Here is a 27,695-nt window from a genome sequence, read left to right as displayed (position 1 = left end):
CCTTACTGTTGGTATGGCATTCCCACTCCCCATAAGGTTAAAACTGTTAAAACTGTTTAAGAGACGCCATGTAGTTTTTTTTTTTTTTTTTTTTTTTGAAATTGTGAATGTGATAGGGGTCAAAATATTAGAATGCATTTTTTTCCACTTTTTTATTTTGATGGATTTGCATCCAGAAAAAAAAAACACTCAATGAAAGAGTTTAACTTTTTATGTCTTTAATGAATGAACATGTGAATCAATGATGAAATGGATGAATGAAAAGCTTCTTTCAGCTTTATAAAGAGCACAAAAGAGGAGGAATCTAAAAACTACATCTACAGACAAAATCTCAACAATTATTCCACTTTTCAGTCATTCTTTCTTTCTCTCTCTACAACCACACAAAACATACAATCAAATTCAGATTTTCACAACGGGAATTCTAAGTGACCAGAGCTTCTTGTTCATGGGGTCTTTCAAACTGATGTCAGACCAGACAGAGGAAGAAAAAAATGTCATTGTAATGCCAGGAACCTCAATCAATGATCACTCGATGATAATTTGTCAGGAGGAAGGAAAGAGAAAGGTTGCTTTAAAACAGAAGAAAAAATAAAGAAGAAAAGGAAATCTACACTATATACAGTTCTTTGCTATAGTTCATAAGTGCCTTTGATAGAGGTTTCAACCTAAATTTGAAATTTTATAGAAAAAAAAAGAAACATTTTGTACAAAATCAATTCATAATTAAATAGCCTCATATCATTAGGGATGAAGAGAAAGAACATACTAACTAAATTCTACTGACAGAAAAGGAAGGAAGAATGAAAACTTGATAAATCATTAACAAATATTAGCTGGGTATTCTTTGGATGTAAAGGGTCTGGAAGTCCATAACTTAGTAACTATGTTACACTTACTCATTTAATGATAAATTAACTTTATGGCAAAACTTTTGATTTGTGGAGAGGAAAGAAGTTCCACTGTATTTGTCTACATTTATATAACAGTGATTAAAAAAACTTTATAAAAGCTCTCAGTCATCTTCTTCCTCTTGCCACCAAAACTACAGTGTGTCCACAATGTCTTACTCTTCTATGTACTTCCAGCATAACAGTATAACCAGCTGTACAAAATAAGAAACTCAAATCTTCAATAAATAAACATCATAGTTGCATACCAGCCTAACTGGTACTGTTAATGATAAAAAGAATTTTTGGCAATAATAAAAAGATGTATATATCTTGAGGAAGAAAAGAGCAGTTGAAAAAAAAACAACAAGAAACTCTGAGCACATATTTAGCAGCAACATTTGTTCAGTCACACTTGCGCACAGCTCATCATACAACTTAAATTACATTATTTTCATTCTTAACAAAAATGTCCTCCTAACTTTTGCACACACGCCCACCATTGTTGTCCATAGTCTTAGCAAAGATTGAAATATTATGGCTCAAGCTTCACACAATGACATCATACTGAAAATCAGTCACTCACTAATATCTAATCTTTGTCACAGTACTGAAAATGGTACTCAATCAAATTACCGTTTCCTCACAAAACACCTGAATGAAATTTCAAGCAGACCAAACATTTTCTAACATTGGGAAGACTGGAATGCACCAATTTTACATGACATTCTTCAATCACTTGTTCAATCCTATACTCATAACTGTTCATTACAATATTTACAAGGAACTTCCTCCATCAAGAAGAGGAAATCAGGCATTTCACTTAATTTGTTCTTGATTAAAAACAAAATGAACAAGAAGAAGCTTTCTCCCTACTTTTCTACATAAACTAACTAATTCTCTAAAAGAAAAGTCATTCTGAATCAAACCCTATGGTTTTCCTTCTCTAAAATCTCAGGGTCCATTCAACTTTAACAGGACATCTGGTAACTGCCCTTCATTTGAAACACAATTTCAAACTATTATTTGTTGTTGGTTTTCTTAAAAAAGAACTGTTAAACTCTTAGTGCTATAAGTAAAACCTCTTTTATAATATGACAACATGTAAAACCCATTTCGTTTTGCAGAGAAAACGGTGGTGTAACAAAATAAAGTATTTAACAGCTCTGTTCAAAGTTTGATCTAGCACAACACCAAAACATGAAACATTCAAACAAATAAAATCATACTAATGGACATGTACTGCAGAAGAAATCTGCAAAGCGGAGAGCATAGATAGTTCAGTGTTCTAGAGGAAACGGCAAGGCACGGCTTGCTTCCTTAGACAGATATCATCTGCAGCACGACTAGAGGTTCAACTCAGGCTGGGAGGAGCTGAAGTGACCAAATGTCCTTCTGCTCCTGATGGGAAATCCACAGTTTAAAGATATCCAGCGCCATAATACTTCACCCTACAGAACTTAACGTTGCATCCTTACTCACAATGAGTCACCACAAGAAATGACTTATATCCTAAAATCTATAAACTACATTCTTAACTTACGATGATTCACCTACAATAAATGACTAACCACTACTTAAAGAAACAACATTTTATCATCTTTGATTTATTTTATCCTACAATCGAAGATTCCTAGAAAGATTTTTTTTTTTAGCGTTTTTCATGCTTCAAGATTTACTACATTAAAAGATCTAAAACACGCTCCAGGCAGGAGTGGGGAATGGGAAAACATACTTCATAGGAAGGGGAAACGAGGTAAAGACTTACACCTAGGAAGAATGTACAATAAAACATTTTCTTTTCTTAAAACCCATGCAAGGGACAGCAATGCTACTGCTTACGTCAATAAGAGAAGACTATGCAATACCAGCAGCGGTACATTTGAATGCATATTGAATGGTTACAGCTTAACCATACAAATGCACAGCAAGTGACCCTGGGGGTTCCACACATTATCTGCTACAATGGGACAATTGGGCCACTGTGTTAGCCCAAATTTAAGACATTTGGGATTAGAGCACCAGGTGCTATTGTTCTCATGTGCAGCACTGGTTTTGTTAAGAATTTTTGTCTATTCTCCAGCCTTGTTGAACATCTAAAATCATCAAGTTGAAAAAATAACCTCCAGTGAATGACACTTGAAAACAACGCGCTATTTCATTTCCTTTGGAATATCAAGTCATAGTTTTGGGATAATAGTTCATTCTAAAAAATATCTTATTTTACCACTTTGACATCAAAGTGAGGCGTATCAAAATAAACTAAATATCTTGAGATTTTAACAGTGTAAAATATTTCTCACATTTGGAATATTAAAAAGCTTACATGTTAGCTCTACTCTAGGTGGGCTGACAGTAGCTCACTCGTTTCATGCTAAAGATTCCTAACGGTGCCGACAATTATTCTTGGCCTGTTCCTTGACAAAAACAGTCGACTATCACAAATCACCAAATAACAAAGAGTAGGTAAATGTTATTGGAAAATAAAACACATACAAAACAAAAAGAAAAATTATATAAAAAAACTGAGCAAAGTAAATTTGGTTTGATAAAATCAGTCTATTAAGAAAAGTAGAAATGTGGAGAATATTTTGATGATAATCAGAGTAGAGAAATTCCGCCTCACTATTTGACATCTGTTTGTTTTTTTAAACACAACTAGGACTGTAACTGAGGCGGGTCCGACATCACCAGTACCACCGCCAGTAACCATCAGTATCTGTTGAAGATGGTCATTGGTAAAAAAAGGCACTATTTATAAAACTCAATTTCACTACTAACAATTGTCAAACAGGACACTAATATTTCCAAAGTCAAAGAAGAATCGCTACATTTATTATGAAGTCTTTGCTTCTGTTCTTTAGATATAAAAAATAAATATCAACCTTTTCAGTTTACTTTTGACAACACAACTTTCCTATGCTTGTATCCAGAGAGAACTAATGTGGAATGTAAAAGAAAAGCCTCAAAATCCCTTTAGATAATAAGATAAAAAATTTAAAAATGTCAATCAAACCAGACTCAGGCCCATGTGCTCTTGTCTCTTTTGCAATGAAACAAATCTCTCAATATTAGAATAGAGCTACAAGCAGTTTAAGACATAACAAGACAGCATTGTGAGTCTGCCAAGTTAGCCCATAGCGTATGCCGAAACAACATAGCAACACTTACGGTCCCGTTTCATCTAACACTGCTTTCCTTACTCCCGTACGACACAAGATGAAAAGTAACGGTAGAGGGGCTTCTCATGAAGAAGATTTCTAAATTCTTATGTTGCCACAATAAACAATTGAACTTTTGCTAGCTGTCCTGTGAGTTATTTACTTCCTGATGATGATATTTGCTCACAAGGGGGCATGAACATGTAGCATTTCTTGAGTAAACAGTAGAGATGTCTTAGTGGTACTGAATTAGATGAGGGGGAAATTTCATAGTACAGTACTGATTAAAACTGACTACATAAAAAATCCTGATGTTCAGTTAAAATATGCTTAGTAACTTCATTCTGAGAGCTAGTAAAAACAAATTATAAAAACAGAAATAAAACATACTGCATCCAAAGAGCCAAATGAACCAGTCCAAGTGAACAATGATTAGGTTGGTAAATTCTTCTCTGCATAGCACAATCACAGCAAAAAGAAAGAAAAAAAAAACATGGAACAAGAAGAAATTTGGTAGCTAACATGACATTTTGATAGCCCAGACAATAATGCTTACCATACTTAAGGGAATTCTTTAACAGGTTTTCCTTTTTGAAGGAAATCAATCTTTTGATGAAGGCAGTGACTCAAATTTGCCCAAATGTAGCACTATTATGGCGAGCAATGACCACCAAGATACAAAATCTGATGAACTAAAATTCATTACAATAAAATGTGTGGCCCGAGCACATTGTTTCACCCCACAATGAGAGATGTAAAATCAATCTGAATAAAAAACCAAACATAAAAGAAACACTGGTACAAAAGAATCTCATTTAAAGAACAAATAACATTCACATTTAAGCCCAAAGAAGATAAAAAGACTGAATGAAACACACGGCTGGGTTGTGCATATGCGCAAATGTGCTAGAGAGCAGCAAGATGTTGAGAGACACGATGTTCCATATTCCATTCAAGTTCTTAGCATGCTGTGCCACAAAAGATGCTTAATAAACCTGACTGCACATGTCTGCAGCTTCTTCTAAGGAGCAGCAGCTAGAATATCACCTATTTTAAGGAATTTTCAACTGCAGTATAAAAAGATCATAGCGGTTGTAGCCTGATGAATTTCAAGTGCTTCTTTTCCCATCCATTTTGATGCCTAGTTTCCCGTTCATACACTGTTGCTTGAGAATAATCAAATTTTGGCTAACCTAAAACAAACAAGAAACGAGTAAGCATGAATTGTAAAGAAAAATTATCACAGTGAAATGAAAAACAAAACCAATGTAAACTCACATTAAGGGTTACAATCACTTAGGCGCCTGCTGATACGTCTGGTATGAATCATCCGGCGAAGCAGTGTTCGATGTGTGCTCCGAATCCGGGATCACAGTGTGGATGATCGAATGTGGGTAGTAGGGGTATGGACTAACATACTAAAGAAACAAAAAAAAAAAAGAACCATGAGTACAAAAAACTAAAATCTAGCAACTGTGTATAAAAATAGAAGTTACCGAGGGAGCAGTGCCAATGTGCATCGTCTGCATCTGTGTGGCTAGTGGAGGAATCATAGAGCTGTACGGCACAGAGTTTGGGTCGGATGGCATCATCTGAAACAAATTTTACATATACATACCATGATACTAAGCTAAAACATATAAAAGGCCCCTAAATATGTCATTTTAAATGTTCAAAATTCAAAATGAGGGGTACTGTGCTGTCATTTTCATTACCTCAACTTGGGTCATAGGGGACGGCTGCATAACATATTGAGGTCCACCATGTACTGACGTCATCCAAGGTGCAGCTGGAATTGAGTAGCCCTGGACTGGTCCAAATTGCCTAGCATAGCTATGGGTAAACGTAGTGGGAAGTATAGCTTGACCTGCAAGACCATTTTGAGCCATGCCACTAGCTTCATAACTAATTGCTCCTCCCTAAAAAAATAAAAAACATAAACTTGTTATCAATTTGAAAAAAAATTATTAAGAAAACAATGCAGCAACAAAACAAGGCAGTAAACAGACTAAAGGTACATGGAGGGAAACGTGTGAGGTTTAAAACAATGAAAACAAAAAGGGAATTCGATAATTTAGAGAAATTGTATTTGATCTGATCTTTGGAAGTAACACTAAAGTAAGAAAAACACTGGCAGATGGAACATCAGTACAAAAGATGTGTAACAGAATTCGTTACTTACATGCTCAGGTCCCTAGTATTGGCAGAAAGAGCAGAACAAGAGAGAAAGGGAGAGAGAAAGGATTGAGATGTTAGAAATAGAAGACGTTGAAAAGAATTTCCTAGAAAGACCCATGCTAAGAGCGACTTGAGTTACTTACTTCACTGCCATCTCGCCACATGGGTTGGTTCGGTCTGTACATACTCCTTTTTTTGTTCCCACCATCAGCAAATTTAACTAGCAATGCATCTTTTGCTCCTTGCAAATTCTGCCCATTGAATATATTAATGATTTCTTCACATTTTTCTTTCGAATCCATCCTGTTTAAAATAAGAACATATGTTTAGATTTGGTCTCACCATTAATGTCACTAAGAAAGAGAAGACAAGACATCACCTTGCAAACCCTACACCCTTGCTTTGTCCTGAGGGGTCCCTCAAGATTCTAGTTGAGATGACCTGTCCATACTTGGATAGGAGGGTTTCCACATCATTTTCTTTGTAGCCCAAGGGCAGATTTGCGATGTAGAGATTTGTGGGATCTTGTTCCTGTTGCTGTGAATCGCACATGAACAAGGTTAGACAGCACTCTCTCGACTAGTTTCAGGTATGTCCAACTACAATCACAAGTTTGTGTGCTTTTGTGCATTTAAAATTTTTAACATTATTTGATGAAACTCGGTTCTCTGCACACACAGCCAAACATGTGATGATTATCATGCAATTGAAAAGAACCTCCAAAACCATAAAAGATTTAACAGGAATTCTCAAAATGAACCATTACAAAGATTCCAATCAAAAACGTACACAAATGTGTCAATCTAAACGAATAGGAGCAGAATGCCCCAAAATTTTTAAGCACAGATGAAAAGTTTCCATAATTTCAATCAATAAGACAATTTCTAATACAGTTTGGAAGGTTCTATCTAATTGAACTGAATAAGAATAAACATAAAACTGCAAACAAAAGTTAATGTGCTTTAAGGATGGACCAGACAGTTGAGATGTGCGTAGATGATACAGAAAAAAAACGAATATTAAAGAAATGCCCTGGTTTATTAATAGGGACAGGTTATCAGAAGTTTACGGTTTAGAAGAAATGATCAAATAGAAAATCATTACTGGTGGGTCTTTAAAGTAAACTTTTATTGTTGAAAATTTACTATTGTAATAAAAAGCCTTCAAAACATACTAAGCACCGTAAAATCCTTTAGAACAATCAATGCAGAGAATACATCTTTACTGTCATAAATTCATTCCTGAATAATTGCAAATAATTAAAATTTGATGAACTCAAAGTTGAAAAGTAGGATTGTATCCAAAGTTTACTCAACAATGTTGATACATCATGTTTTTAAAAGAAGGAAACAAAATTCTCAAGATTGAAGCTGCTTAAGCCCCATACTAATGCTTCATGAATAATAGAAAGGCCATAAAGCTGCATAAGAAGCCATAAGAGAAAAGAAATGAATGAAGAATACAAGATGTATTGTTTCAGAGAAGTGAGCATAATATCAGAACAACAATTCTGAAACTTTCATTTAATTGATACTTCCTGTATTCATTGGGCAATTCAATGTTCTAACAATGTAAATTATAAAAGGAAAAGGAAAGGTTTCCAGTAGATTTCTGATTTGCCCGTTATGATATATGCTCACAAATCCCAGACATGATTCCCAACCTAACAGGGAGAGTGTTATCATAAAACCAGAAGAATGACTCATGGAATTAATGGAATACCATAACATCAATAAGATACATATGCTGAGCGACACTCAAAGCACACTGACAGAAATTTATTGTTTATACATAATGCACTGTAATACTGTAGCTGCATTTATATGCCTGAAAACTATATGGACATCAAGTGACAAAGAATAATATAATACTAGTAGCAGATGTGAAAGATATTAAACCAAAAGATTCAAATAAGAATTCCACTTCCAGAAAATCTGTGCATATTACTACAAAATCCAGCCAGTTGTACACAGGGACTGGGAAATAGCTTGCTACTACTAAGATGTACCACACCACACAAGAACAAATAGCTCTATTAACACCACCAGGAGCCTAACATAAGCTATTCTTTTCAATTTAAAAACACCTCACAGTTTCAAATTAAATAATAGCACCTTGTAAATTAAGTAAGGGAGGCTTATAGTAAAACATGCAGGACAATTACCAAACTACAACCCAAACACCTTTCCACACACCTGTCTACTACAGTCCACTCCCAACCACATACTTGCTACATCAAAGGGACAGATGAGACAAAGGAATCTTTCTCCGGTTGGTGTTTGTTTTTATTAGTTAATTAACAGTTACCTGCTGGGGTTGTACATCGCTATGGACTTCTAGCTCTTGTTTCTTTTGAGTCAGCATTACTTTAGAACTAACTGACTAAAAGACTTCTATCAGAACTACAGTTCTAGGTAGTTCAGGTCAATATATATACCTTTTGAAATTTTACTATACCTTGCAAGTGGAACCATTAATCACATTGAAACATGAAGGGCTCAGAGGGATGTAAAGTGCGAACTTGTATCAGCAAAACCATAGCCAGAAAGAGCCATGATTAAAAACTTGGAATTAAAAACAGCCTCACAAGATCAGTAAGATGGTTCAATAAGATATGAACAATTACAAGGACCAACTAAGCCTTCAAGATATAGTGCACATTTATTTGAAGATGGAAGCTGGCTGCATTGCTTTATAAAACTTTAATATTGGGAAAATAAAACGCTCCCTCATAGGTTCAGAAATCACTTGTGTGTTCACTGTGTCATCTAACTAAGCCAGAGCCAGACAGAAGCAATATTTACAGAAGTTACTACAAGGGGAAATTACAATGACTTGTCATTCATGACACAGTTTGGTAAGTTTGAATGATAAACATGATAACAGGTTTATGATATTTTAGTTCCTGTGTTTTGTTTTTTACCTTCACTCTTTTCTTTTAAGTTTTTATTACTTTTAAATATTTTAAGGAAAGACTTAATTGTGAGTACTTTCAAAGATGCATTATTTAAATTTCAGTTTAGAGAGCATAACTTTTGATTGAAAGATGTGGTTATGGATGAAAGATGATTGACTTTACTATCATGGTGACACATTCATCATTCAAAAAGTCCTTTGAAACATGTTTTTGTTGGTGATTTCACAAAGGGAGGGTTCTCTAAACCAACAGAATTATTTACAACTAGGGCTAGGGAGTTCCCTTCCTAAGGAAACATTTACAAATTAAAAAATGGCTAGCTTCTGTCATAGCGATGGCTTTTAAAAACTATACACTTAAACAGAGAAAGTAAGAAAATAAAGAAGAGAAAGAGAAAAGAGTGAGTTGAGTAGTTTTACTTGCATGCACAGAACGTACACTGGCTGGTCTACGCGGCAACGTGATACCCACTTTAGCCATCTGCGCCTGGATTCCTTTGGCTTGCAGAGCCTTCACAGCGGCTTCAGCACATTGGCTTGATTCAAAGTCCACAAACCCATACCCTGAAATTCGAAAAGGGACAAAAAAAAAGAAAAAAAAAGGAGAAAAAAAAACACAAATGGATGAGAACTCAAGAATTTACCCAACCTTAACTACAATTTGTACCACATTCCATCCGCCACAAGCAAAAAAACAAGCACGTTAGTGATTTACTATCTCTCAACAAAAAAAGAGCAAATAAATAAATAAATTTGGCTTTAACATTATTGGCGGACAGATGATTTACCTTTACATTTATTAGTATTTTTGTCGAGAATGGCCTTTGTTGAGATGATGTTCCCATATCTGCAACAAAACAACACAATTCTCATTAGCTCACGAGACACTCAAAACTCAAAATTAGGAAAAAGAATTCGGTTACAGGACTGGCCATAATTATGTGAGGCATTACATTTGGCACTGGACTGACAAGTTGCTAACGCAGGTTGGCATGACAAGATACTCACGGCTGGCACATAGCTACTAGGTCCTTGTCCGACGTGTTCTGGTTGAGGCCACGGATGTAGAGGTTGGTCTTGCTGAGCTGGTCACCTCCCATGCTGCTGCCGAGGTGGTTGCTGAGGCTGGTGCTGAGCGTCCCGCTGTGCGACCCCGTGTTGGAGCTGGACGAGCTGTGCGTGTTGGCCGGCGAAGTGGCCGAGGGCACCCGTCCGGAGCCGTACTGCAAGAACAGGGCGCGGAGTTGGATCACTTCATCGAGCAGGAGCACACCATGCTCGCCGAACAGGCGAGGCCTCGGGCAAAGCAGCCGCCAACAGCGCGCCACGATGCACCAGGGGCAGAGGCGGCGGAGGGAAACCCCACCGAAAAGTAATGTTCCGGGTACACTGAGATTGGCAATTTTGTTTTCCTATGCAAAATCCGTTGCCCACCCGTCCGTCCAAGAACGACACGCCCCCCCCCCCTCCGAATTAGGGAATGGTGTTGGCCGATAGTACGACCAAACGTTCAATTCGGTCAAGCTGTGGCGACCTTCGCGCCGTCTTCAGACTCGGCTCGGCGAGTCCAAGCTGTCCGAGTCCAAGGCGGCCGGGCGACCGGCATGGCAGCGCCTGCAAGCATCAAGCTCTGCCAAAGGCTTGGCTCTGGCTCCCAGTCTCCACCCGCACGGGCAGCACGGCAGGACATCCTGCTCATCAGAGCCACAGCCACGTCCACGTTGTCGCCACGCCCAAGCCTTCCCGGGAGAGAGGGCGGCCTGGGAGGGGGTAGTTTTCCCCGCCCACACGCCGCGCCGCCCCCGCGCCGCCGGGCCGGGACGCCCACGACTACTCCACTCGCTCCTCTTCGGAACCCGGGGTGCCTTCCATTCCGTTCCCCGTTCCGCGTTCGTTGCGCGTTTCGCGTTGCGCGTGGCGCGGTTGCCGGGCGCAGCGCGGGCCCACTGTGTAAAGAGCAAAGTTGGCCGGGCAAAAACATTTCCACTATTCCGCAACTCGAAATGCCAGACCGCGCCGGCGAGAAGAACTCAGCTCAGGGCCCCCGTTCGGAAAGTCAGTTCACTTGGTCCAGAACGCCAGAACCCTCCCCTCCCCCTTCCGTTCCTTCGTCATGCCAGGCTGCGCCGGGCCAGGCCAGGGCTCGCTTCCAACTTCCATTGGGGCGGGATGAGGATGAGCTGGGGACGGGTAGACGGCCGTGGGAGTGAGTGGGGTCAGCTCGACAGGGATGGCCGGGGATCCGGGTGGAGTTTACTGCGGCCGTCGGCCGTCGGGCAGCCTGTCCTGTCGCCCCGCTGGCGGCCAAGTCATGGGCTGCCATGAACTGCCATGAGCTGGCGGCCCGGCGGCCCGGGCACCGCCTACGCCCCACGCCGAGCCGACGCCTGCCAAGCAGGCAACCCGAGGCGTGTTCCAGATAACGCCGGCCGTGCGGCATGCGGCCGCGTGGTGATGGTGCCCGTGCGGCTCCATTCCGAACAGTGCCTAGTCGCGCCATCTCTCTCGCACGCGCAAAAGCGACCGCAGGCGCGCGAGAGAGACACGCGCGCTTCGGAATGAATCAGCCTGCTGATGCCACCGGGGGAGCGGGGGAACGCCCAGCGCGCCCAGGCCATGGCCCAGGCCCACCGGGGGGACGGGGAAGGGAAGGGGTTGCCCTGGTTACCCTGCGGGGCCGTACCGGTGACATATGACACTGTGTTCAGCACACATATGCATGCAGGACGAACACGGTGCTCCACGCGCGGCGTCCAGGGGGCGGTCCGTAAGCGAGCCCGAGCCCTCGCCGAAATAAAGAAAAGTAAAACAGGACTAACACATATATCTAACACATCAAGGGGTGGAGAAGGAAGGAGGAGGAGATGAAGAAGGTTCCACACTGGTCAGCTAGTTTTACAAAAGACCCGCCCACAGCCGTATGGCTTTCAGAGGCAGGGGGGAGGAAGAGAAGAAGGAAGGAAGTAGACAATGATGCATGCATAATTCACGTTCCACACAAAAAGAGTTGACGTTGAGACAAAACCAACGCGGGTCGCTGCTGGGCGCAAGGCTGGCGCTAACGGGGAAGGTCCAAAGCGTTACGGCCAGGGCATGCGCCGGTTTGCGGTACACTGTTCAAGGGCACAACTACGCCAAGCGACGCCTAAAGCCGCTGCAGCTACACGGCCTACACGCCGGCGGACGCGCCTAGAACAACGAAAGCCAACATTGAAACAACACCAAATCTAGAAGGACTAACAGTGACTACCAGGCGGTGCAGCCCATGGGTGCAGCGACGAGGAAAAAGCGGCAATCGCTCGGCATTCGGCACCAGCGCTGTGCCCTACGCAAGCACACACGCCGCGCGGCGCCACGCCCCTCTCCGGCGCCGTCCAACCTTATTGGCGGCTGGGTGGCTGCGGCCCGTCTCGGGCCCGTGGCCGCGCTCGGCGCTTGCCCGAGTCGAGGCGGTACTCGGCGAGTACTTACTGCAGAGACCTGGTGCGTGAAGCTCTGCACCCCGGGCGGGCACGGGGCGTACACCCCCTGCCCATGGGCCGGGCCCTGGGGCCCGAGGGGCGGCCCATGGGGCGGCCCATGAGGCCCGGACCTGTACGCCGCGGGGGCGGCGGCCGCACTCCAGCCTCCGGAGCCGCCTCCGCCTCCGGCACCGCCTCCAGTGCTTCCAGTGCGGTGGCTGATGCTGCCCGCACCCTGTGCACAACAAGCGAGTCAGGGCCGCGGTCGGCCAGGCACCGGCCGGGCACCGGCCTTGCAAGCGACAAGCTCATGACGTCATGTGCCGTACCACACCGTATCAGGGCCATGGCGGTCTCATGGAATACCGTCATCGAAGCCTATCGCGGGAAGCATGGCTATCGAGGAAAAGCCTCGAGCTAACGGACTGCGGGTCTCATCACGCCATGAGACGACCATGGCCAAAAAAAAATAAATGGGGTGGACGTGGTAGCACCATGCGACTGCATCACAGACACCATGGGAGTACCAGGCGTCAGGAGAGCCATTCCACGCCCATAGGGGGCCGGTCCGATACGACACAAGGCGCGTCAAGTGTACAGCGAAGCAACATGAGTCACTGCAAAAGCCACGTTGTCCACATCCTCGTCCAAATCCATGTCGACGCTTCGGCGCGCCTTTGGGTCTTCATCCAAGCGAGGACAGAACAGAAAGGGTTAACACCGTGAGACCGCGACTGTGAAGACTGTGAGATGGCAGCGTCGAAGAGGGAAAGGGAAACCAACTCCGAACGTGGACGATGAGGGACTTTCATGCAAAACGGAGCAAAGTGCCTGCATGGCGTTTCAGTGGCTATTCATTCCAACCAACACAACAATGTCGCGCCGTGTCGTGTATACTGTACAAACAGGCGTGACCGAGGCCTCTGGCCTCTTCTATGGACTCTAGAGAAGCGTGGTTATGGTACAGTGAAGCCTACTGGGCCTAAGGCTGGGCGCGGGGCCGTCGTGGAGCGTCCGCGGTCCACTGCAAGGCTGTACGTCAGTACGTCTCTCAGAAGCAAGGCTAGGTTAGACAGACCGCGCGTGGCTCGGGGACCTCGACCTCGGGGACGGTCTTGGCGGTCTCCGGGCCGCACCGGGCTGGTGTGCTCACCTGGTTCTGGTGGTGTCCGCCGGGTCCCGGTGAGCTGAGGTTGTTGGGCGGGCCCCGGGGTCCGTGGCCCTGGCCGTGGCCCTGCCCGTGGCCCTTGTTCACGGGGGCCAGCCCATTGGCGTTGCCGTACCCGGGTCGTTGCGGCGCGCCCTGCAACACAAACAACAATCGTCAACACTCGTCGCACATTCGCGAGGCAGCCTCCAGGCAGTTCATCCAGCGCGTTATGAAAGGTTATCTGGAGCGCCGCCGCGTGGCAGCACCGCAACCATCACGGCCAGCACGGCGAGGCCGAGCACGCCCCGAGACTCCGCGACGCAGGGCTCCGCCCGCGACGTGCCAGCGTGCCGCCAGCGTGCCGCCAGCGTGCCGCCAGCGTGCTCCCAGGCGTGCCTCGAAGCGTGCCGGCGCGCGCGGCGTCGCGGACGTGCAAGGGATGCGCAAGGCGGCGCCTCCCCCTCCCCCTCATCATCGCCTCCGACTGGAGGCCTGGAAGCACTCCGCACTCCGCGCCGCCTTCATCATCGCTCGGATCCAATTCGGGAAAGGGTTCGGGGCTGCGAGGCGAGGCTGCCCCGCCGGAATCGAACCGGGTCCCACCCTCTTTCCCATTCGGCAGTTCCTTTCCACGCAGTCTAGATTCAAAGCACTGTCACAGGCTTCCCGAGTCAAAAGATCGCGAGATAAAAACCATTTGGCAGTCATTTTCCGACACTTCCTCTCGGCAGTGGCGGCGGGCCGCGGGTCCAGCACACTGTTTTGCCACCCCAACCCCCAAGTGCCCACCGTGCCCACGGGGAACAAAAGTCTAAGCACATAAGTACTTTCGCCGCGTAATAATAATCCGCTTGCCGGGAACAGGGGGCCCTTCATCTTCTTCCCGCAGGAACAAGGGGCACAGCACGGCACGCGCGGCACGCACGGAAACAAAGATGGAAAGGTAATTTTGTTGGTAATATCGCGAGAGCTGAGCGGGCCGGGCTGCTGGCTGGCTGGGCCCCCTGCTGCTGGCGAGATGAAATCACCTCCATAAATCGCTTTTCTTTCCTTGTCCAAACTCGAAACCCGCAAACTCGAGATGGCACAAAGGACGCGAAGAGGAGGTGGCGGCGCTCCTCGCCAAACTGACACTCTGACACCGCCACCAGAAGTACCGGCAGTAGCAACGCCAGACATGCATCACTTGGGCGCGCGGCCGCGCAGCGACGCAGCACGCGTCTCTATGTGTCCCCAGCGCCCCCCATTCTCACCCCTTTCTTTTTGCAGGGACGACGCCTTTGTGGCACCCTGGGGGCACATCCGAACACGGCGCGAGGGAGGGTCGCAAACCGACCCCCCACCTGGACTCGGCAACATCCCCCCGGCGTCCCAGGTACACGCACACACTCACACACACACGCGCGCGCGCGCTCGTGGAGTCGTTGAACCGCCCGGCTTGTCAAGGAGGCACGCAGCGCGACGCGTTGTGCATCCTCCTTCCTCTACATCGCCACTCATCAAGTGCGTCAAGCCGCGCCAGTTACTCGTCCTGCGCCGTCTGCCACGGACCGTGGTGGTGTACGCCACACTGGCACGCCACGGCCGCGGCGCGCACGCTCGCGATGACGTCACACCGCGCCTCCGTCGGCGCCCCGGAAGCAGCCCCGCTGCACTCTCGCTGCACTCACTGGACGAACTTGCCGCCGCTCGTATTTCGACACAAAACGCCTCTTCCTCCACTGTTTGTTTCTCTCCGTGTTCCCCCTTTTGGATCTCTTATCACCTTGGCGTACGCAGTGCATGTGAGTGTGTGTGGGTAGTGTACTCACTGTACTGCAATGTGGAGATAACAGAGTGCTCTCTCTCTCTCTCTCTCTCTCTCTCTCTCGCTCTCTCAGGACGCGGCGAGGAGGCGACGCCCCGACGCACTGCAAGTCCAGGCGACCGTCCTCGTCGGATGCATGTCGTCGGCCACTTGACTTGACTGCAGCACCCGTCAGTGAGTGGCGCTTGAGAGAGACAGAAAGGGGGGGGGGAGACGCGATCGACAAACTATCCTCGCGAGCCATCCAACCCATAGGCGCCACGGCCGCCACGGCCGCCACGGACCGTGCAGAGCACGCCGTCGACGCCAGCCCGGCCGCACCGCCGGCACGCTTTGCGGCGCGCTTGGCGCTCTTGGCCGGGACTGTACACTGTACCCGACGACGCATGTTTAATTAATCAGAAGCCATCAAGCGCCGCCTCGTCGCATCAACAGGCCGTGATCGCAGTGGATCGCAGCCAGCAACACCAGCAACACAGCGGCGTGGCGTGCCGGCCAGACTGTCGTCGCCGCGGCTGTCAAAATAAAATATGCATCCAGAGGAGAATGTGTACACGTCGTCGGGAGCCAGCACGCGCACACACGCACACGACACGCACACAAACACACGCACTCGCGCGTTACGACAGGCGGAAAACTTGGCACGCGAGTCGCATTCGCGGGGGAAATTGAAGCCCATACAGGGGAGGCTGCGAGGCAATTACGTGCATCGCGACGCACTAAGCGACAGGCAGGCAGCCAGCCAGCGTAGACGCACTAGAAGTTGGTTCCTTTCCTTCGCTCCGACTGGTCGGACTGGACACACATTTCCGCAATGCGCACTCGACCGTGCAGTAACGGGGCACACGCGCGCAAAACCACCCCGCACGCACGCACGCACGCCGAACGCGCGTACGTACGGTGGCGCCCTTCAGCAAACGGCCGCACTTTCACGCCGCGCGGACCGCGGGGCCCCGCCAAGGCCCCGCTCAGCACTGACCGCCACAACACAGGGCCCGGATCTGGGGGACTCGCGGGTCGCGGGTCGCCGCCACGTCCCTGATAGCACACTGCACGACCAACGCGGAGTGCCATCGCACCATCGGATCGGCCGCGGCGTCGCCAGCGGCGGCCAGCGGCACACACAGGCCCTCGAGGGAGCTAACCGGGGAGGCAAGGCAGGCAAGGTCACCGAGGCGGAGCAGCGGAGAAAGGACATTGCCACGGCCAGAGCGCTGAGGCCGGGCTGTGGGCTCGCAGTGCACTTGCAGCGTGCTTGCAGCCTGCCGGCCGCGCTGCACCACGCGCGCGTGTGTGTGTCTGTGTGTGTGTGCGCTCGCGCGACGCAGTGGCGGCCGAGACCTCCGCGCCGCGTGAACGCGTTGAGGTCACCTGCAGAGCCGCGCCGCGACCGACCGGCCGACAGCCCCCCTCCTTGCCCCCTTGAGAATAAATCGGCCTGCCGGCGTCCACTCCACGGCGTCCACAACAACGCGGCTCACCGGCCGGCCCGGCCAGCCGCGCAGCATCGCGCAGCATCGCGCAGCATCGCGCAGCATCGCGCAGCATCGCGCAGCATCGCGCAGCATCGCGCAGCATCGCGCAGCATCGCGCAGCATCGCGCAGCATCGCGCAGCATCGCGCAGCATCGCGCAGCATCGCGCAGCATCGCGCAGCATCGCGCAGCATCGCGCAGCATCGCGCAGCATCGCGCAGCATCGCGCAGCATCGCGCAGCATCGCGCAGCATCGCGCAGCATCGCGCAGCATCGCGCAGCATCGCGCAGCATCGCGCAGCATCGCGCAGCATCGCGCAGCATCGCGCAGCATCGCGCAGCATCGCGCAGCATCGGCAGCATCGCGCAGCATCGCGCAGCATCGCGCAGCATCGCGCAGCATCGCGCAGCATCGCGCAGCATCGCGCAGCATCGCGCAGCATCGCGCAGCATCGCGCAGCATCGCGCAGCATCGCGCAGCATCGCGCAGCATGCGCAGCATCGCGCAGCATCGCGCAGCATCGCGCAGCATCGCGCGCACGGCATCGCCAGCATCGCCGAGCTCGCGCAGCATCGCGCAGCATCGCGGCAGCATCGCGCAGCATCGCGCGCATCGCGCAGCATCGCGCAGCATCGCGCAGCCGAGGTCGCGCAGCATCGCGCGCATCGCGCAGCATCGCGCAGCATCGCGCAGCATCGCGCGGGATCGCGCAGCATCGCGCAGCATCGCGCAGCATCGCGCAGCATCGCGCAGCATCGCGCAGCATCGCGCAGCATCGCGCAGCATCGCGCAGCATCGCGCAGCATCGCGCAGCATCGCGCAGCATCGCGCAGCATCGCGCAGCATCGCGCAGCATCGCGCAGCATCGCGCAGCATCGCGCAGCATCGCGCAGCATCGCGCAGCATCGCGCAGCATCGCGCAGCATCGCGCAGCATCGCGCAGCATCGCGCAGCATCGCGCAGCATCGCGCAGCATCGCGCAGCATCGCGCAGCATCGCGCAGCATCGCGCAGCATCGCGGCGCAGCATCGCGCAGCATCGCGCAGCATCGCGCAGCATCGCGCAGCATCGCGCAGCATCGCGCAGCATCGCGCAGCATCGCGCAGCATCGCGCAGCATCGCGCAGCATCGCGCAGCATCGCGCAGCCTCTGCGGGGGCAGCAGGGCGCCGGGCACGCAGGCAGTCCCGCCACGCAGCCGCGCTCGGCGGCCCGGACGCGGCACGGCGCTAGACTGGCCGGGCGGCTCGGCAAGCCGTTTGGCGGCTAGGCGTCGCCGACCTCGCCGTCGAGCGGCAGTAGTACAGTGTGGTGGAGTGCTCCTCCACGCCACTGGCAGCCACGGGCCTGCCTGGCCCGGCCTACCGCAGTCAGCGTCCCGCGGACCGTTGGTAAACAGCGCGAAATAAACCCGGCGGGCCGCAAACACCAACACGCGGAGCCAAAACGCAAACTAGAGCGCGGCCGGCGAACGCGGAAAGACCGACCGCCAAATCCCCGAGCCCCAAGCCGAGCGGAGCGGCAAGCAGGGCAAGGCGGAAACGAGAGGCCGGGCCGAGCGGTGTGTTTGCCCTTCCATGGCTCCGTGGTTCCAGTGCCGGTCCAGTGACAGTGCGGCCACACTGTGGCGGTCCTGTCCTGTCGTGCTGCCGCGCCGCTCGCGTCGCATCGTCCGCCAAGTCGGGCCCGTCGGGCTCGCCGTCGGCCCGGCCACTTGGAATCCCATTTTTACGTCCCTCTTCTTCGCGCTGCCGCCGCGCCGCCGCGGGAAGAAAAGAAGAAGGACAAACACAGAGGCGGCGCAGGACCCGCAGGAGGAGGAGGGATGTGTGCCGAGGGGAGGGGAAGGGGAAGGGGCGCTAATAAAATACGATAGCCCGGCGTCGTCCCGACGTTCGCGCGCGGCTCCCCGCAGATTGCAATCGATGCAGCGGCAGCGCCGGCTCGCCGTGCCGCACGCCGCGCCACACATGACTCGGCCGAGCTCGAGCGCAAACGCTCCGACGCTCGCGAACGCGCGTGCCTGCCCGCACGGCCGAGGAGGAGGAGGCCCTGCTGCAGGAGGCACGCGTTGTGGACGCAAGTAATTGGAATTGCTAGACCGAGGAAGCAGAGCGAGGCAGAGGATGACCGGGCAAATGGGCCGATGGAACAGCATGGCACGGAGCGGCGGCAGGAATCATCCACCCCCTCCCCCTCACCTAACACACACTCATCCTCACATATGGAAGAGACGGGAGGCGCCCTTGTTCCCTTCTTCTCGCGCCACTTCCCCGAACCACTCTCCGCGCGGCACGCTGGCTAAATATTGAACCTACCCCCAAAGACAGTCCTGTCGGCTGTCGGTCTGTCCGCCTGCTCGCGCGCTCCCATCGTCCGACCGACTCGGCAAGGGCCGTACGTACTCGTACTAGGGCTGGCGGGGCTGGCGGCGGCGGCCTCGCCATCCAGCGAGTCCCTCAGCACTCGGCCGGCGTTCCCCGGAGTTCCTCGAGGACTCGAGGAGCAACGGTGCTAAATTAGCCGACTAATGGGCCGGCCCGGCAGGCCCGGGTAGTCATAGAGAGGGAGGCGACGGTCGCGGGCAAGCGAGAGAGAGCGCCCGCTGCCACTTATTGATTGCGGCCTAGACAAGAAGGAAATGTCGGTACGAGTGCCGCCGGCTGAGAGGCGGTGGTAGACAGCGACACCTATCTATCCGCGCGATGGAGTGGGCCCTCGACGAGGCGAGCCGCCAAAAACAAAAGTGGAGGTGCGGGGTATCGATCCCCGTACTTCTCGCATGCTAAGCGAGCGCTCTACCATCTGAGCTACACCCCCTCTCGGGTTACAGGGCTCCGCGGCCGCAACCTAGTGCAGCGGCCCGGCGCGCCGCCCCCCACCACGGCAAGCCGGCTCCCCCTCCACCGCCACCGGGCAGCGCGACGATCCCCCTCCACCGCGACGACGAGTGGCGTGCTGCAGCGGCTGCAGCGGCCGTGTTCTCGTTGAGGTCGTCGCGCCGCCGAGCGCCGAGCCGCAACACACCTCCAGATTGAGTTAGAGGTGACGGCGAGACAAGGTGAAGGTCTAGACCGTCTAGGCCGTGTGGAGGTCCTAGATCCTCCGCGGCCGAGGCCCCCGTCAGCGCCCCCAGCCGGCCGGCCGGCCGGCCACGACCAGTGACGGTGACTCATCGACGCCTTGCCCTCGGCTAGTTATTTAAACAAGACTCGGCCGCGCCCCGCCCAAAGCACAATGACATTCTTACGATATCTGGATGGCGATACGGCTGCGCGGCGTGGCCGACCCTACTCAGGCGACTGATAAGGGGGCCGCAGTGGCCTGTGTCTGCACCGTCTGCACATTGTGTCTGTGCGTAGCGTATACACGACACGACGAGCACGGGAAGCACGGGCACCGTCAAGAAAAACAGAAAGAGTCACTTCCACGTGTGTGCATTTCAAAAATTGGTCCGTCATGATTTGCAGTGTTCTACTGACCACTGACCAGGAACCGGCTCGTTATGAAACAATAAAATGCAGTGTAATGGAAGATCGCTTATCGAGGGAAAACCACCTTCCTGGAGCGCGGATGCCGCGGGCGCCCTCCCCTCCCTCCGGAACCCCTCGGAGCTAGGCGACACTCTGCGCATCCGCTGCTTCCGACCTACCCAGCCCGGACTGCCTGGGACGGGACGGCCTGGATGGCCCGGACCCGGTCGGGCAGGGTGCGGCGTGCCCCGGCGCCCACCCAGGACGTCGTTAGACGTAAAAACTTTGCCGCTATCGCCGCGCCACGCCCTTCCCTGCCCTTCCCGTCCGGACGGCGAAAACATTTTTATCTTGGGAGCCGCCGCCGCACTGCCGCTGACTGCCACAGACAGGAGCTCAGCGGGAACATCAACAGCATGGCCAGCAACAAGACTATCTGGGCGGCCAACAATCAGGCCATGCACACGCCCAGCCCAGCGCAGCCAGCCGGCGGCCCTGCCCCCTGGGCCTGGGGCGCTGGGGCCCTGGGGGGGCCGCCGGCCGCCAGACAGCCCGCCGGCCAGGGCGCGGCGATTTCGCGAGGCGCCGTCAAAATGAATCAGGACGCGGCAGGAGCGTTGACGCGGCCGGGGAGTGCGCCCGCTGGCCAGGGCCGCGTCTAGCCGCGTTCGGGTCGAAGCAGGCCGAAGCTGCCGAGCCGCAGCCGAACGAGGGCGACGAGGCGACGACGCGTCACGCGCCTCGATTGACAATCAGTGACAGTGACAGCGGCGGCTTAGCGGCCCGGCGCGGCCCGGCCGGCGGCGACCGGCGACGCGAGGCAGGTAGATGAAGATCACAGCCAAGGTCACCGAAACCGAAAGCGCAGCGACGGTGCCGGCCGGCCGGGGGCCGGGCTGCCGGCTGGCTGCAGCGCGTCGCGCCGCCGTGCGCCGTGCGCCGCCCAGGACCGCCCCGCCCACGGCAGCCCACGGCCCGCACGACGGCCAGGTGCTGGAGCGGGGGTTGCCCGGGTTGCCCTAGGTCGCGGCCGGGCGGCCCGTACCGCACAAAGACCGCGCCGAACCGTCCGACCGTCGGACTCACGCCAGGATGGTTCCTCTTTGTCTCTCTCGCACCCCTACGGAGCCTCTCGTGGGGGCGAGAGAGGCAGAGCGGCGACACCGCTGTTCGGAATCAGACCGCAGTTGGGCGAGCGGCGAGGTGAAGCGCGCGCGGATAGGTGCGCCAGAGGGCACGGGGCCCGGACGCGCAACGTGGTGCTGCTAGGGGAGGCAACGAAGACGCGGACAGTGGACACCCTAGGCAGAGGCACGCGGAGTGGGGGCGCTCTGTGCGTCTGTCGGGTGTCTGGTACCCCAGCAGTGAGGGTAGCAGCCAGCAGCACTACCTGGCGGCGGCCAGCAGATGCAGCAGGACGGGTTTAAATAAAACCAGCAGACGACGGCGGCAAGGCGGGGCCGGGCCGTTGCGGTGCGCACCCAGCGCGGAGAAGGCCAGACAGTGACCTCTCCATCCCCCACCCTCACCTCCCCGCCCCTCGCCCCGGGACAGCTGCCACCCTACTGCTGCCAGCACCGCCACGCCGCCACACCGCCCCAAGCACCGGCCCGCCGCCGGCCGCAGCCATGGAGGCGGTGACCTCTCCGCTCGCTGGGACCGCAGTGCATCGCGCAGCCCCCCTTCGAAACTCACTTCGGCCGAATCTGCCGTTTTGATTCACTTTCGACTGTAACCCGCATCCACCCGCCCGCAGGAAACCCGCAGGCCGCAGCAGAACCAATGACACGTCTAGTCGCATTCGGTCCGCTGCGCGCTGCCAGGCGGCCTTAGTCACGCCGCGACCCGGCATGCGTTCTATTGCGTAACGCGCGCGCGGACAAATCGACACGCAACTTTCTCACAGCGTCCCGAGGAAAATGTAATGCGTTTCCCGGCACCCCGATTCCGCACAGCGTATTCGTCGCTCCGTCTCTCTCGCGCGCCCACGCGACACCCTACGAGCGCGAGGGAGACGGAGCGATGAGCCTGCTACCGCTGCGCTGGGACGCGACGCGGGGGCGGGGCGGGGCGGGGCATGCGGGTTGCGTGCGAGGGGCCCATGTAGGAAGGGGGTGGGGCAGGACGGCGGGATGGCAGGACGTCGGCGGTGCATTACAAGTACTAATGCCGTTCCCGCCATCGACTTGCTGCCAGCCTGCCATCGCCGGCCCTGCCCGGCCCTGTCCGGCCCGGCCGTCCTAACCAAGCTGTATCCTCCGCGTCGGGGCCCATGGCCCATCCTATCGGGGCAGCAGCAACAGCCACGCCGCCGCGCCGCCCCCGGCGTTCCCAAATCCGATTTCCAAGTCGAGTAACTCACTCCCTCGGCGCGCGACCGACGCCCGCAGCCGTTTCCGAGACGCGCTGGCTGCGGGCTGATTTCCAGCGTCGGTCTGTCTCTATGGCGCGCGAGGGAGTGTCCCGGGAGTGCGTGAGAGGCCAGCGGGGCGACGGCGATGGGCGGAATCGCAAGCCATGGCGTAGCATGGCGGACCCCCCTCGCTGCCTCGCTGCTCCCCGGCATGCCGTACATCCTGCTACGCTGCTACCGCATTGCAGCAGGCAGGAGGGCGGGGAGCAGGGAGGGAGCAGGCACGGCGCATCCAACACCATTCTGGCATTCGGGATTAAAACATGCAGCAATTGCCGGGCCAGCACTTCCTGCTGGCCGCGCTGCAGGCCAAGCTGCAGGCTGCGGCACTTCCCCGCATCGCGCGCCCCGCCCCACGTCGCGCTCGTCACCAAGTAGTAGTAGTAGAAGGTGTAACGCCGCTTATCTGCATCCCTTCCTTGGCGGCGGCGCGGCGGTCGGCGCGAATGAGGGTCGCCGGGAGGCACTTAAAGGGGGGGGGAGGGAGTTGAGTTAAGCCCCATTCCGCGCAGGCGTGTTGCCTAACGGAGCAGAAGTGATTTACACATGCACGCCAAAACTTGCGACCCCCGCGCGCCGCCGCCTCGCCTCGCCGCCGCGCTTGGCGGCCTTCCCCGCCGCGACGCCGCGCGCCGCAACGCTATCACCTGCAGCACCCCGAGCTGGTTATCTTTCCGGCCACACTCTCGCGTCCTCTGGCTGACCTACATGCCCGGGCTGCCGCCAGGGCTGCCACTGCCGCCAGGGTGGCGGCCGCCGTGGCCGCGAAGCAGAGTCTTAGTCACACGTACCGATGGTCACGTGTTCGTCACGTGGTGGACACGAGTTCGTCACGCGGCCGTCGAGCAGCTCCGCGACGACGGGAGCGATCGATACGAGCAGCAGAGCAGCGGCCCCTTCCTCCTCGCGGCCCTCGCGGCCCGTGAGCCATGAGGTGTCATGCCGTTTGTCAACCTGACGCGCGGCGCGGCTCAGCCTTAGCGGCTTAGCTCTCTCCCCCCCCCCCTTTTCCCTTCCCCCTCGGCAGGTTGGAGGCAGGCAAAGGAATTACGGGTAATGGCCGCCGGGCCGAGGGGCCGTCCTGAGGACGGAGGACACCAAGGACGGCGTCTATTCATCCTGCACCTCGTCCTGCACCGGCAGGCCCGCAGGCCCCAGGGGTTTTGGAAGGTCCTGCAGGAGCCGCGCGGATCCTGGAGCTGACTTAGGACCGCCCCGCGGCCATCCGTCGCGTAAAGCCCAAAGCCTTCCCTCATGCCATAAGCCCGCAGCCCGGCCCGCCCGGCCACAGGCCATGCCATGGGCAAGGCGACCGACGGCGACCCATGGGCGCGACCACGACGCGGTGGAGGGGGCAGCAGCCTCGGCAGCAGCCCTCTCTCCTCCTCCTCGTTGCGACTTGCAGGCGCGTTGCGTTGGCTTTGGCCGCGATGCGGGCGGCGGCGGGAACAGGGAACGGCGCGGCGGGGGTGGCGTGGCAGCGCGGCAGCTCCTTGGAAGGACCGAAGGACTGCGGACCGGACGTGCGTTATCCAAGTTGGCGGCACCAATCTCGTGTAGGGCGACGGCCCGAAGGCCCGGGGTAGGAGGGTAGGGTACGCCCGAGGGTACGCCAGTGGGGTAGGGCCGAGGTCTCTCTCGTCGCCGAGGCCGCGCCCCGCTTGGCCGTGCTGGCCGCGCCGCCACCCGGTCCAGCCCCTATCTAATCTTATCTCGCGGAATGGACACATTTCGTACAGACAGACCGACAAGCGCCGTTGCAGGACGGACCTTCCCGGCCGGCAGGGCCACAGGGCGACACATCACCGCCACGGCCAATATTGACGCAGCGTCTCGCCTGCAACTGTGTGTGCCGCGGGGGGCGTCCACGGGGCCCACGAGGTGCCCGTCAGCGCCCGGGCAGCCTCCGGGGCGGATGGGAACCAATCGCAGTAGCACTGGACAGAGACTGGAGCAGACCCAACTCTGAAATCCGCGCGCCCCCGCCACGAGGCCAGCCATGCCGCCAGCGCCAGCCAGCCTCGCGCCGCCCCGGCCGAAGTCCGAACGGGACCGAAGTCCAGAGAATGTAACTCGAAGCCCCTGGCTGCCCCTGGCGCGGCGAGCTTGGAATGCGCTGGCCCGGTCACGGCCCAGCCCCTCCCCCTCGCGCCGTGCCGCACTCCGACAAGACCGCCGTCATTCCCGTGCGGGCGGACACCGCGCAGCACCGCGCCGACGCGAGAACTCTCCCCCGGCGTCGCATGCAAATTAGGCTCGTTTTCAGAGAGGAACTGAAGCGAGCATCCTTCGACTGCTGTTCGCCACCCCGTCGAGCGGAGGTGGCCCGCTCGCTCTGCTATCGCTGTGCGCCACCCCCGCAGCGCCACGCAGCGCCACGGCCCGGAACGCACGCACCACCCCGCCGCCCCCGCGCCGCCCCCGCCGCTGACGAGGGTTTAAAACGTAATCGCTGCCCCCGCCCCGCCCGCCCCCACACCTGCTACCGCCTCCAATAACGCCCGTTTCTCTTTCCGGGACAAAGTCCGGCTCCAGCCACTTCCACCCTCCGCGCCTCCGGGTGTAGGGCAGTGGCGGCGAGCCGCGGGGCGCGGTGGCGGCCCCGCAGCGACCCCCTGCAGGTAGTACAAGCCGGCCAAGCCGGCCTGGCTGGCTCTACTCCGCCGGCTTGGCGCGGCTCCGCGGCTCCCCCGTAACCGGATTAAAGACTTTAGCGGAACATCTGTATCATGTTTAATTTAATAAAGCCCCCGGTTTGTCGGCCGGCATGCCGCGGCAGTGTACTAGCGCACAGTGCGGCGCAGTGGCGCACCCCGGTGAGGGGGGCCAGGCCGAGGGTCAGGCGTGTTTGCACCGCCGGCCCCCAGGCTCTTCCTCATCCGGCCGGACCGGGCCGGACGGCCAGAGGGAGGGAGAAAGAGAGCCCTGGCGGATTCCGCTTTTAATAAGAGCAGGAAGGAGACCCGGATGAAGATGAACCCCCGGGCCACGCCACCACGCCCCGATTCCATTCCCCGGCTCCGGGCGGAGACGCGGCCAGCTTGACCCGGAGCAGGAGCAGGGCTGCGACTTTACGACCACCGCGTCGCGGTCCGGCAGTGCAGTGCACTGGCAGTGCCGCGGCCCGGGGCATTTCACCACTGTGCTGCCGGCCGCAACCCTCCCGCTCCCCTCCGGCCGTTGCGATCGGATGAGAGGACCGAGAGGACCCGGCGTGGTCGGGCGTGGTCGGGCGTGGTGACACTGGGGCGCGCCGTTCCAGTGTTCCAGGCTGGAACTGCTGGAAAGCCACACCGACAAGCCGGGCTAGCCGGGCCAGGCGCGCCCACCGCGCAGCGCCGCGAGTCAATACTCGCGTCCTCCTCCTCCTCCTCTTTGCTGCTGCACCCTCCCCCACCCAAGCCGGGAGATCCCCTCCCCTCGCCGGGCATACGGCGGGCAAATCGCCGGGAAGCCGCGAGGGACCCGGCCGGCATTCGCATTACAAGTACTCCCGCACACAGCGGACACAGAGGCTTGGCTTCACAGTGTATAGTAGTACATGGCGACTCGCCATAGGGATTCTCGGCTCTCGGCGAAAACCCGGAGGCCAACGGGGGAGGCGCGGCGGGGGCCGCGGCAGGAAGTGGAAATTGAAGCAATTACACACAGAAAGAGAGAAGGAGAGAGCGCGCGCGGTCAGCAGCGCAGAGACGCGGGCGCACAGAGAGAGAGAGAGAGGACCGGCATGCTATCGCACAATCCGCAACGCACACATGAATCCCCGCAGGCGGCAGCCCGCATCGTGTCGCGCACCGCCAGGACCGCCACCGCCGTCGCCACCCTCCACGACGGCGACGTCCACGACGTCCACGACGTCGGCTGCACTGCAGAGTGTACTACAGTGTACGCGGGGCGCGGGGCCGGGTCACATCGCCATGGTGCCATCGCCAAGCGAAGCAATCAATTGGGGCGGACGGGACGGCGAGGGGCCGGCAAGGGACTGCGGCAAGGGCGCCTCGAGTCGAGGTCTGCCCACTCCGTCCTCGGGCCCATCTGGCTTCATCTCGCTCTCGCTCCGCGTGCTCCTCGCTCTGCACGGAGCCGGACAGCCGGACGGCGCACAGGCGGACGCAGTGCGAGAGACTCGCGGCGGAAGCGGCTTCCGTCGTGGCGGCCCTTCGGTGCCCTTCGGTGCCCTTCGGTGCCCATGACTGCATCGCCTTGGCCGCGGGGCCGCTGTGACGTCATCGTCGCCATGCCGCCGGCCGGCCTTCGCGCTTCGCGTCGAGGAGGGCGGGGTCGCGAGCGTCACCCGCACCCTGCTTCCAAAAAACGCGACTCCGCACGCAAAGCGACGCAAAGCAAGCAAAGCGAAGCACAGCGAGGGACCCCTGTCCCTTTTCGCCTCCAAGCGCGTCGCCTTCTTCGCGAGGCCTGCGGCCTGCGGGACTGCAGCCCGGAATGCAGGCGTCGGCTTGCAGCGCCGCGCCGCCTCACAGTGTGCCGACGCCACGACTCACCACCGCGGCACCGCGGCACCGCGCGACAGACACCAACGAGACTCACCTGCAACAAGGAAATGGGGCAAAGTTAGAGCCGCGTCGCAAAACACACACACACACACGCGCGCGCGCGCGCGCGACAACAACTTCGGCGGGCATGCAAACTCCAGCGCGAACACAAAACCCGCGCGTGGAAAGTAATCCAATATCCCTCCCAGGTGGAGGCGGAGGGGCCTGCGGGACCCGGTCACACCACACCACGTACACCACACACTGTACACCGCCACT

At 55.1% G+C, this 27,695-nt stretch overlaps 1 protein-coding gene and 1 non-coding gene across 9 annotated transcripts in view; both read right to left on the bottom strand.

Moving 5' to 3' along the window:
• Nucleotides 1–137: 137 nt before the first annotated feature.
• LOC117645658 (protein alan shepard) overlaps nucleotides 138–27,695 on the bottom strand; it is a 36,041-nt gene continuing 8,483 nt past the window's right edge. Inside the window, exons 2-12 of one of the 8 annotated variants that reach the window (XM_034385939.1) lie at nucleotides 13,760–13,909; nucleotides 10,154–10,368; nucleotides 9,934–9,992; nucleotides 9,570–9,709; nucleotides 6,609–6,766; nucleotides 6,373–6,532; nucleotides 6,234–6,245; nucleotides 5,767–5,970; nucleotides 5,548–5,643; nucleotides 5,330–5,469; nucleotides 138–5,244 (exon numbers count right to left, since the gene is read on the bottom strand). In XM_034385939.1, the coding sequence (XP_034241830.1) occupies nucleotides 5,344–5,469; nucleotides 5,548–5,643; nucleotides 5,767–5,970; nucleotides 6,234–6,245; nucleotides 6,373–6,532; nucleotides 6,609–6,766; nucleotides 9,570–9,709; nucleotides 9,934–9,992; nucleotides 10,154–10,368; nucleotides 13,760–13,909 (1,320 nt within the window). In that variant the 3' untranslated portion in view covers nucleotides 138–5,244; nucleotides 5,330–5,343. The remainder of the gene's footprint in view (nucleotides 5,245–5,329; nucleotides 5,470–5,547; nucleotides 5,644–5,766; nucleotides 5,971–6,233; nucleotides 6,246–6,372; nucleotides 6,533–6,608; nucleotides 6,767–9,569; nucleotides 9,710–9,933; nucleotides 9,993–10,153; nucleotides 10,369–13,759; nucleotides 13,910–27,695) is intronic. The other 7 variants (XM_034385940.1, XM_034385946.1, XM_034385942.1 and 4 more) reach the window with 7 other exon arrangements.
• Nucleotides 19,785–19,857, bottom strand: Trnaa-agc. Its single transcript has one exon. It is a non-coding gene; the product is annotated as a tRNA-Ala (tRNA).

The sequence above is a fragment of the Thrips palmi genome, unplaced genomic scaffold, assembly GCF_012932325.1.
Source record: "Thrips palmi isolate BJ-2018 unplaced genomic scaffold, TpBJ-2018v1 HiC_scaffold_19, whole genome shotgun sequence".
Classification (NCBI taxonomy): Eukaryota; Metazoa; Arthropoda; class Insecta; order Thysanoptera; family Thripidae; genus Thrips; species Thrips palmi.
Note: the sequence above shows the minus strand (reverse complement) of the source record. Positions and strands in the feature narration are given on the sequence as shown.